Genomic DNA, 10,946 nt, shown 5'->3' on the forward strand with positions numbered 1-10,946 from the left:
CTCTTGCTTGATGGACTAGAGGAACAGAGGCATCTATGTGACGTTGAAATTTCTCTAAGAGACCTTGTCAAAAGACACATAGCCAACCTATTGGAATCCAAAAGGGCTTACTAAAAACAAAGAAACACTATTAGATGGGTCGAACTAGGTGATGAAAACAACAAAGTCTTCCAAGCCATGGCTTCTATCTCCCACAGAAAGAACATCATTGCCAGCCTAATAGTTCCAAGGGGGATATTCCTATAACAAACCAGGAGCAAAAGGCAAGACTACTCTGGAACAACTTCAAGAACAGAATGGGTGTCTCTGAATTTTCTGGTATCAGTTATGACATAGACAGTTTACTAGTCAGCCATGATCTCAATCAAATCGAAGGGACCTTTGACGACTTAGAATTTGATGCAGTCATCAAAAGCATCCTAGCTGATCATGCCCCTGGGCTCGATGGATTCAATGGAAAGTTCATAAGATCCTGCTGGCCCATTAATAAAAATGACTTTATGAGATTGTTCAGAGATTTCCTTAGCAATAGCATTGATCTCACCAGTATCAATACCTCCTACATTGCTCTCATCCCCAAAAACAATCACCCTGAGTATGGATGATTACAGACCCGTCTCACTCTTCAACTGCTTAGTAAAGTGCATAACCAAACTACTCTCCACCAGACTACAGTCAGTGATCACAAAACTCTTACATCCTAACCAATATGGTTTCATCAGAGACATAAGTATTCAGTACTGCCTAGCCTAGGCATTCCAATTCCTACACCTTTGTCATCATACCAAAAAAGAGGTAGTAATCCAGAAGCTAGACTTTGAGAAAGCATTTGATAAGATTGAGCACCAAAATATCCTAGAAGTAATGAAACATAAGGGATTTAATCACCTATGGCTGAGCTGGATTAAAACAATCCTATGTTCCGGTCACTCCTCGGTGCTCCTGAATGGAATCCTTGGGAAACCTTTCCACTACAAGAGAGGTGTTAGACAAGGAGACCCACTCTCCCCTCTCCTCTTTGTGCTCGCAGCTGACTTGCTCCAAAGTATTATTAATAAAGCCTGGCATGATGGCATTCTGGATCATCCTCTCTCCAATGATTTTGAAGATTTTTATTCCATTGTGCAGTATGCAGATGACACATTGCCCATTCTCCCAGCCGAGGCAAAATAGCTTTTCACTCTGAAAGGATTACTTAGAAGTTTCTCTGCTTCAACTGGACTGAATGTCAACTTCAATAAAAGTTGTCTCCTCCCCATCAATGTATCTGAAGCCAAGTTGAATCATCTAGCGCTCACCTTTAGATGCAAGACTAGAAGTATGCCCTTCACATACCTTGGACTACCATTAGGGACAACAAGACCTGTCATCTAGGACTTCACAACCCTACTATCTAGGATGGAGAGGAGACTCTCAGGTTTCAGCAGATTCCTCTCCTATCATGGAAGGCTAACTCTGGTCAATTCAGTTTTATCTGCTCTCCCTACTTACTTCATGTGCACCCTGTCCATACCCCTACAAGTGATTGAACAGATTGATAGATTCAGAAAGCATTGCATCTGGAGCAAAGGAGATATAAATGGAAAGGGTACCTATCTAGTGGCCTGGAAAGCAATGTGCAGAACCAAGGAGGAAGGGGGCCTGAACATTATCAACTTGGAGAATCAAAATTATGCTCTTCTAATAAAATTCCTAGATAAGTTCTATAATCATGCCTCAATCCCTTGGGTACAACTAACCTGGTCCAAACTCTATCACAGTGAAAACATCCCCCACATGCAAAAAAAAACCCTTGTGGCTCTTTCTGGTGGAAAGATGTATTGAAGTTGTTTCCAAAATTCAGAGAATTTGCCCTGTGTAAGCCTAGGAAAGGAAACACCACCACACTTAGGTTTGACAATTGGTTAGGACAACTGCTAGAAAATATGTTTCCATAGGTCTTCTCCTTTTGCAGAAAGAAACATAGGTCACTCAAACATTTCATGGAAAAGGACCCAGAAATCACCCTTTTTCTGCCTCTGTCAAGACAAGCTGCTGATCAGCTTTGATCTAGATGCAATCTTAACAGAAAATTTGGAAAACCCTGAAAGCCCTGACTTGTGGGAATATAAGTGGGGGAATACGTACTTGCCCAAAAAGGCCTATAACCATCTGTCATGTGGGGCCGTGCGTATGCAAAACGCTGGCGCGCCAGGGACGTGCGGCGCGCGGCAGAGCGCGGTGACCGCGCGCAGATCCAGGGGGGTCAGGCCCAGCGTGGCTGAGTTATCTATTAGGATTAGTTGCTGTTTTATTTACCTTAATCTTAGGAGGTTTGTTGGGCCTGAGGCCAATATATTGTACTCGGTGAACAATCAGATGGATTAAGCAGAAAGTTATCCCTAAACCTATCTCTCTCTCTAAATATCGTAAGCTGCGGCGGAGGAGTAAACCTCTCCGGAGAAGATGGATCGCGGCTACGAACTACGTAGCCGAGGTCCTGCTACCCAGGGGTTTGAGGCCCTTGACAACCTGGTATCACGATCCAGGAGTTCCTCGCCATCCCGGTCTTCCTCTACCTCCTCCACCGCCCGCCCACCATCGTCGCCGCCAGCCATCCCCGGAACTCCACCATCTGCCGCTGCATCTACCTCCGCATCCGCCCCTGCCATGGGTGACGCCGACTCTGATCCGATCAAGAAGCTCACCGATGCCATCCGCGAGTTGCAGACCACTGTCGCGGCCAACGCCCAGGCCATAGCCGCCATCACGGCCGACCGCTCCTCGCACTCCGACTCCAAGCAGTTCCCGTACGAGCATCACAATGACCGCCCGCCAAGGTTCCAGAAGATGGACTTCCCCAAGTATGATGGCACCAAGGACCCCCTCATCTTCCTCAATCGTTGCGAGTCGTACTTCCACCAGCAGAGGATCATGGAGGAGGAGAAGGTGTGGATGGCCTCGTACAACCTTGACGACGAGGCGCAGCTTTGGTACATGCAGGTGCAGACGGATGAGGGCACACCATCCTGGCGCCGCTTCTCCGAGCTCCTCAATCTGCGGTTCGGGCCACCCCTACGGTCTGCCCCCCTCTTTGAGCTCGCCGACTGCCGCCGCACGAGCACCGTCGCTGAATACCAGGGCCGGTTTCAGGCGCTTCTACCCCGCGCCGGCACCCTAGATGAACTGCAACGCGTGCAGCTGTTCACTGGGGGGCTGCTACCACCGCTCAGCCTCGCGGTACAAGTCCACAACCCCCAGTCCTTGGCGGTAGCCATGAGTCTGGCACGACAGATGGAACTCATGGAGCAGTACACGGCGGCGCCCCCCCAACCAACGGTTCGCGGACTCCTCCCGGCACCAGCACCGCGCCTCGCCCTTCCTGCTCCCAAAGCACCGGCGCCCAATGTCACCGTCGAAGGCCGTCCCGTGAAGCGCCTCAATCAGACCGAGCAGGATGAACACCGCCGCCTGGGCTTGTGCTTTAACTGTGATGAAAAGTACAGCCAGGGCCACAATAAGGATTGCAAACGTTTGTTCCTGCTGGACAGCTTGATCGAGGACGACGACGACGCACCCAGCGAGGAGCCAGCCGATGCCGAGGCCCCGGTGTTCTCCCTCCACGCGGTGGCTGGCGTCCCCAGCAATAATACGCTGCTGCTCCGCGTGGCCCTGGGTGCAGCCTCCCTCGTCGCGCTCGTCGACACCGGGTCCAGCCACAACTTCATCGGCGAGGCAGCGGCGTCACGCACAGGGCTACCCATCCAGCCGCGCCCTCGCCTTACGGCCACGGTGGCAAATGGCGAGAGGGTGCCCTGCCCCGGCTTTCTCCGGCAGGCGGCCATCTCCATCGAGGGCATGGCGTTCCACGTCGACTTGTACGTCATGCCCTTGGCGGGGTACGACATGGTCTTGGGCACCCAGTGGATGGCCACCCTGGGGCGGATCGCCTGGGACTTTGCTGCGGGGACCATGGTGTTCCACCAGCAGGGTCGGGACATTTGCTGGCACAGCGTGGAGTCGCGTTCGGCACCAGCAGCAGCGAGCATCACGGCCGCCAGACCGGCCAGATCAGGGGGTGCCACACCGTCGGACGCCACGGCTGCTACGTCACCTGGGGATCGCCCTCTGCTCGACGACATCCTCACCTCCTTCGCCGATGTGTTCGCGGAGCCCTCTGGCCTGCCTCCCCAGCGCGGCCGCGCCCACTCCATCCACCTGCTTCCTGGGGCAGCACCGGTGGCCGTTCGTCCGTACCGCTAACCGGTAGCCCACAAGGACGAATTAGAGCGGCAGTGCGCCGCCATGATGGAACAAGGCCTCGTCCGCCGCAGCACGTCGGCGTTCTCGTCCCCGGTCCTCCTCGTCAAGAAGGCCGACGGGTCGTGGCGGTTCTGCGTCGACTACAGAGCACTCAATGCCATCACCGTCAAGGACGCGTACCCGATTCCGGTGGTCGATGAGCTGCTCGACGAGCTGCACGGCGCCAAATTCTTCACCAAGCTAGACCTTCGCTCGGGCTACCACCAAGTCCGCATGCACCCCGACGACATCGACAAAACCGCGTTCCGCACCCACGACGGCCTCTACGAGTTCCTAGTGATGCCGTTCGGACTGTGCAACGCCCCCGCGACATTCCAGGCGCTCATGAACGACATCCTGCGCGTCTTCCTCCGCCGGTTTGTCCTTGTATTTTTCGATGATATACTCATCTACAGCGCCACGTGGGCAGATCACTTGCGTCACCTCCGAGCGGTCCTCCTCGTCCTGCGACAACATCGGCTCTTCGTCAAGCGCTCCAAGTGCGCGTTCGGCGTGCTCTCCATCGCCTACTTGGGGCACATCATCAGCGCCGCGGGCGTTGCTATGGACCCGTCGAAGGTACAGGCGGTCCTGGACTGGCCGCAACCGCGATCGGCGCGCGCCGTGCGGGGTTTCCTCGGCCTTGCGGGCTATTACCGCAAATTCGTCCACGACTACGGCACCATCGCCGCGCCCCTCACGGCGCTCACCAAGAAGGACGGATTCAGCTGGTCCGAGGAGGCCGCGGCTGCGTTCCAGGCGCTCAAGCACGCGGTCACGTCCGCGCCCGTTCTCGCTCTGCCGGACTTCGCGCAGCCCTTCGTCGTCGAGTGTGACGCCTCCACATATGGGTTCGGCGCGGTGCTCCTGCAAGGACAAGCACCCACTGGCCTTCTTCAGCCGGCCAGTGGCGCCTCGCCACCGCGCCCTCGCCGCATACGAGCGGGAGCTGATCGGCCTCGTCCTCGCCATTCGCCATTGGAGACCGTACCTCTGGGGGCGCCAGTTCGTGGTACGCACTGACCACTTCAGTCTGAAGTATCTCCTCGACCAGCGCCTGGCGACCATCCCCCAACACCACTGGGTGGGGAAGCTGCTTGGGTTCGATTTCCACGTTGAGTACAAGCAGGGCGCCTCCAACGTGGTGGCAGACGCATTTTCGCGCCGCGACACGGAGGAAGGCGGGGTGCTGGCGGTCTCGGCCCCCCGCTTCGACTACCTTGCCCGCTTGCGTGCGGCCCAGGCCACGGACCCCGCCCTCGTCGCCATTCGTGACGCGGTCCTGGCAGGCTCCCGTGGCGCACCCTGGGGGCTGCACGACGGCATGGTGACCTTCGGCGCCTGCCTCTACATTCCGCCCACCTCGCCGTTGCTCCAGGAGGTGCTCGCCGCCGTACACGAGGACGGCCACGAAGGGGTGCAGCGCACGCTGCATCGGCTCCGCCGCGACTTCCACTTCCCCGACATGCGCCGCGTCGTGCAGGACTTCGTGCGAGCATGTGATACGTGCCAGCGGTACAAGTCCGAACACCTACACCCGGCCGGTCTGCTACCGCCGCTGCCGGTACCGTCAGGCGTCTGGAGCGACCTCGGTTTGGACTTCGTGGAAGCTCTTCATGGCGTCGGGGGGAAATCAGTGATTTTGACGGTGGTCGATCGTTTCAGCAAGTATTGCCATTTTATCCCGTTGGCTCACCCCTATACTGCAGAATCGGTGGCCCAGGCGTTCTTTGCCGATATGGTGCGCCTTCATGGCGTGTCGCAGTCCTTGGTGTCTGACCGGGACGTCGTGTTCACTTCGACATTTTGGCGGGAGCTGATGCGGCTCATGGGCACCAAGCTGCACATGACGACTGCGTTCCATCCACAGTCTGACGGACAGACCGAAGCGGCTGACAGAGTCATCGTCATGTATCTGCATTGCTTCACCGGCGACCGCCCTCGCGAGTGGGTTCGCTGGTTACCATGGGCCGAGTACGTCTACAACACTGCCTACCAGACGTCCCTGCGTGACACACCGTTTCGGGTGGTCTACGGCCGCGACCCCCCTACCATTCGGTCTTATGAGCCGGGTGAGACACGGGTGGCGGCTGTCGCACGCACCATGGCGGACAGGGAGGAGTTCTTGGCGGATGTGCGCTATCGCCTCGAGCAAGCACAGGCCGTCCACAAGAAGCACTACGACAAGCTCCACCGCCCTGTCACCTATGAGGTGGGCGATCTGGTGCTTCTTCGTCTCCGCCACCGCGACCCAGCGTCACTGCCTCAGGTCAGCAAGGGCAAGCTGAAGCCCCGCTTTTACGGCCCCTACCGCGTCGTCGAGGTCATTAACCCCGTCGCTGTTCGTCTGGAGCTCCCACCTCGAGCCAAGCTGCACGATGTTTTCCACGTCGGGCTGCTGAAGAAGTTCGTCGGCACTGTGCCCGCTGCTCCACCTGCTCTGCCAGACACTCATCACGGCGCTGTTCAGCCTGAGCCGGACCGGGTGGTGCGCTCTCGACTTGCTCGCAGTGTACAGCAGGTGCTGGTTCACTGGAAGGGGGAGACGGCAGCGTCCGCGACATGGGAGGACATCGACGTCTTTCACGAGCGCTACCCTGCCTTCCAGCTCGAGGACGAGCTGGCCCTCGAGGGGGGGAGAGATGTCATGTGGGGCCGTGCATATGCAAGACGCAGGCGCGCCAGGGACGTGCGGCGCGCGGCAGAGCGCGGTGACCGCGCGCAGATCCAGGGGGATCAGGCCCAGCGTGGCTGAGTTATCTCTTAGGATTAGTTGCTGTTTTATTTACCTTAATCTTAGGAGGTTTGTTGGGCCTGAGGCCAATATATTGTACTCGGTGAACAATCAGATGGATTAAGCAGAAAGTTATCCCTAAACCTATCTCTCTCTCTAAATATCATAAGCCTGCGGCGGAGGAGTAAACCTCGCCGGAGAAGACGGATCGGGGCTACGAACTACGTAGCCGAGGTCCTGCTACCCAGGGGTTTGAGGCCCTTGACACCATCTCCAGGGAAAAGTCGATGCTTCACCCATCTATAAGTGGATCTGAAAAGGAGGGAACCTTGGAAAGCACAAATTCTTTGCCTGGCTACTGGTTAGGGACAGATTATGCACAAGAAGCCTTCTCAAGAGAAAGAGAATGCACTTGGATAGCTATGCTTGTGCCCTATGTATCTATTGTCCAGAAGAATCATGTTTACACCTGTTCTTTGGATGCAGTTTTAGCCAGGCCTGCTGGAACCTCCTAAACATCTATTGGGACATCACCCTTCAGCCTCATTAAATGTTGATTAAAGCCGGGACAAATTTTGAAAGTCATATCTTCAGAGAAATATTCATCTCAGTCTGTTGGACAATCTGAAAAATCAGAAATGGTGTCATCTTTGACAATAGAGCAGCCTCCCTTGCTGAATGGAAAATTCTTCTGAAAGAAGAACTTGGCCTGGTTTGCATCAAGGCCAAGAAAAGGACTGCTGATCCCCTGAAAACGTGGTGTGAGAGTAGACTTTAACAGCTCCTTTGTATTTTTGTTTTTTTGGCCTTGAAGGCCTTCTTGTATTCTTTATTCTTTTGTTTATACCTCAATAAAAGAAAAAAATAGGTAGGGGTCTTCCCTGCCGATTGCGTCAAAAAAAACATTCATATATAATACTTCCTAAGTTTCTGTCTTTAAGCTTAGGTAAAACAGCCAGACATAATATTCGTCCAGACAACATCTCAACATAGATGCAGTAACTTGCAGAAGTCATATCTTGAGCTACTGAAATCATATGATGACCATCCTTATATTGTTGAAAAGATAATGAAATCTTCCACAACTTTTGTATACAACATTTTCCCAGATTCTGAATTTACTTTGGCTGAAAATAGGAATTACCAGGACTGTCCAGACTTTGAAACAGCACAGAAATATCCAAGTGTAAATGTCATATATCAGGTTCTAATTATCCGAATAAGTTCCAGCTTATACCGTTGGAAAACGTAGCAAATTGCATGCAACTTTTATATAGAACACTTTTCCAAATTCTATAGTTACATTTGTCTAAACCAGTAGTCAACCAAAACTGGTCCAGATTCCTGACAGCACAACTGTATCATCTTGTGATTTTCATAACTCTAATACCAAGATAGCTATGGGGGTGATTCTTGAGGTCAGAGAAAGACCTTGAAGTCTACTATCATCCAAAATGTTCTCATGAGTTTTGGTAATCCAAGAACAGGGACATGAACCGATAAGGACAGGGTACTCTAAAAAGGCAGGAACGAGGAGAAACCCGAAATCCAACTATTTATTCATTAGTCCTTATATCTTAGACCTATAAACTAAATGAAATTATGGAGTGAAAGGTCCTAATATGGCTAGAGGGGGGTGAATAGCCTATTTAAGAATTCTACAAACTCACCAGAGCAAGAGGTTAGTAAATAACAAAGCAAAGCTTTTTACTCTAGCTCTAAAGGGTGTTTGCAAGCCACCTATCCAACAATTCTAGTTGATATGATCACTAGGCACACAAGAGCTATGTCACTACAAGCTACACTAGTGAACTAGGCTACACAAGGCAAGACTATCAAAAAAAACTAGTTACACTACTTTGCGGTAAGTAAATGGAGAGGAAGAGATATTTATACCGCCATGTAGGGGATGAACCAATCACAATAATATGAAGTCCATTCACTCAGGGATAAATCCAAAGAACAATCACAATGGAGACACATGATTTTCTCCGAGGTTCACATGCTTGCCAGCACACTACGTCCCCGTTGTGTCGACCAACACTTGGTGGTTCGGTGGCTAAGAGGTGTAGCACGAGCCTCGTCCTCATTACAACACCACAAGAACCTACCAACAAGTGAGGTAGGTCAATGACACGAGCAATCCACTAATGTTGCCTTTGGCTCTCCGCCGAGGTAGGCACAAACCCCTCACAATCACCGGGAGATGGCCATGAACAATCACCAACTCGTGCCAATCCTCCTCTGCAACAAGAAAACCACAGCCAAATCGATCCCCAAGTGCCACCAGATGCAATCACTCAAGCAAATGCACTTGGAATCACTCCCAATCTCACAAAGAAGAATAATCTATGAAGGAGATGAGTGGGAGGAGTTTGCTTAGGCTCACAAGGATGTTATGTATGCTAGAATGCCAAGAGAGTGAGCCCTAAGCCGGCCAACATGTATTTATAAGCCACTCAAACAAATAGAGCTGTTGGCTCTTTCACTGGGCAAAACTCGGCGTCACCAGACGCAGCGCAGGGGGCACCGGACGCTCAACCCCTGCGTCCGGTGCTCCAGAAACAGCCACGTGTCGTCCTTTTCACATTCGCGTGTCGATCTCTAACGGTCACCTGCAGAGCACCGGACGCGGTTAAGTTGGCACCGGTCTTAAACATAGGGAGGATCGCAAAACGCGCAGGGCACTGGACGCACCCCACCGGACGCACCTTGAGCGTCCGGTGTTCTCAGTCAGGTTAACTTGTAGAAGTTAGATAGCACCGGATGCATGAACAGGAGTTACCCTGCGTCCGGTGCTCAGGGTTCGGTGCTTAACCCTAGCCGAGCCAAGCACCACAGCACATCGGACGCGTAGGCTCAACGTCCGGTGCTTCCGCGGCCAGCGTCCGGTGAGTATTTCTCAGCGAGAAACACTCCCGCAACTTCTCCAAAATTCCCACAGGTGCAATAGAAAATATGCACTTCATTTTCTCAAAAAGCACCGAATCAAAGTGTGCCACCTCCTCTCTTACCCTTCAAACTCCACCTCCTTCTCAAAGTGTGCCAACACCACAATGTGTAAACCAACAAGTGCACGTGTGTTAGCATTTTCACAATCATTTTCTTTGAAGGAGTTAAGTTAGCTCACTAGGTTCTAAATGCATGCATAAGAACAATGACACCTAGTGGCACTTGATAACCGCTTAGACAAAGAATTCACCTCTTTATAGTATGACTATCTATCCTAAATGTGATCAGACCCTCTATAGTGTCTTGATCACCAAAACCAAAATTCTAAGCAATACCTTTGCCTTGATCTCCATAGGGTTTTGTTTTTCTCTTTCTTCTTTTCCAAGTTGAGCATTTGATCATCTTGTGGTCATCACCAACATCACCATAATCATCACTTGGTCCATCACTTGGCATGTACCAACCTCATTAAGTCTACACACACTTAGTATAGAGGTTAGTACTAGGGTTTCATCAATTATCCAAAACCAAACTAGGGCTTTCATGGAGAAACCCACAAGATCATTGCACTCATTACAAAAATCCAACTCAAACATAAGCACTAAGATAAACCAACCAAACATTAAAGGTTCACAAAGCACACATATTTGACAAGACTCAACTTTTGCTACTAACGTTTATTACAAAGGGGGACTTCCTACTTCTTAAACACGCTGTAACTACAGTGGCATCCAAGGTAGCATCTTTTGTGTGCAGTTGAGCAGGATATGTCCTCCACCTCATTGACCTTGGGTAGTTCAGCATGACTTCTCCACTCATCAATCTCATCAAGGGCTTCCTCATAGTATTGCCTTACTTCTACCAATTCTAGTTGACTATCTTCCAACTTTAGATGCATGAATTGGATAGTCAAGGTCATCTCCTTTACTTGTTCATTCTGCTCCATACAAGGGTGAGCCATCACACATTGCAAAGTGCC

General features: G+C 51.9%; 1 protein-coding gene across 1 annotated transcript; it reads left to right on the forward strand.

The window, feature by feature from the left end:
* LOC110436425 lies at positions 2,650 to 4,242 on the forward strand. The gene has a single exon (XM_021463522.1). The coding sequence runs from the start codon at positions 2,650 to 2,652 to the stop codon at positions 4,240 to 4,242; it is 1,593 nt and encodes a 530-aa protein (XP_021319197.1).

Source organism: Sorghum bicolor, chromosome 6, assembly GCF_000003195.3.
Source record: "Sorghum bicolor cultivar BTx623 chromosome 6, Sorghum_bicolor_NCBIv3, whole genome shotgun sequence".
Lineage (NCBI taxonomy): Eukaryota > Viridiplantae > Streptophyta > Magnoliopsida > Poales > Poaceae > Sorghum > Sorghum bicolor.